The sequence below is a fragment of the Gekko japonicus genome, unplaced genomic scaffold (assembly GCF_001447785.1).
Source record: "Gekko japonicus isolate JY-2015 unplaced genomic scaffold, Gekko_japonicus_V1.1 scaffold358, whole genome shotgun sequence".
NCBI classification, from domain to species: domain Eukaryota; kingdom Metazoa; phylum Chordata; class Lepidosauria; order Squamata; family Gekkonidae; genus Gekko; species Gekko japonicus.
This window is the reverse complement of record NW_015161962.1, coordinates 498659-498975: the sequence shown is the minus strand read 5'-3', so window position 1 is coordinate 498975 and position 317 is coordinate 498659. Positions and strand designations below refer to the sequence as shown.

The following is a 317-nucleotide window of genomic DNA, read 5'->3' as shown; positions in this document are numbered from 1 at the left end:
CTGATAAAAAGCAAAAAAAAAAAAGGTGGTGCGTTAAAAGCAGGAGGGGGGGCCTTTGTTTTCAGTGTCCGCCCTGTCATTTCCGCCCCGCGCCCCATATCCGCGGAGGCCTCAGGAAGGCATGCACTGCACTCGGTCTGGACCCTCCTCGTCGTCGTCCGACGTGTCCGAGGAGCTGAGGGAGTCCTCCGAGTCGCTGTCCGCTGCCCCCACGCCAGGGTCTCTTCGGCGCTGCAGAGGAGGACGAAGAGCCGTCAGCCAGCGGAGGGGAGGGGGCCTGTCTGAGCGAGCCCATCGCGCGCCCTCCCTCCCTCCCT

At 64.0% G+C, this 317-nt stretch overlaps 1 protein-coding gene across 1 annotated transcript in view; it reads right to left on the bottom strand.

Moving 5' to 3' along the window:
* Nucleotides 1-6: 6 nt before the first annotated feature.
* Nucleotides 7-317, bottom strand: part of DCAF8 (DDB1 and CUL4 associated factor 8) — a 47632-nt gene continuing 47321 nt past the window's right edge. Inside the window, exon 12 of the mRNA XM_015429555.1 lies at nucleotides 7-231. Coding sequence (XP_015285041.1) covers nucleotides 112-231 — 120 coding nt within the window. The 3' untranslated portion in view covers nucleotides 7-111. The remainder of the gene's footprint in view (nucleotides 232-317) is intronic.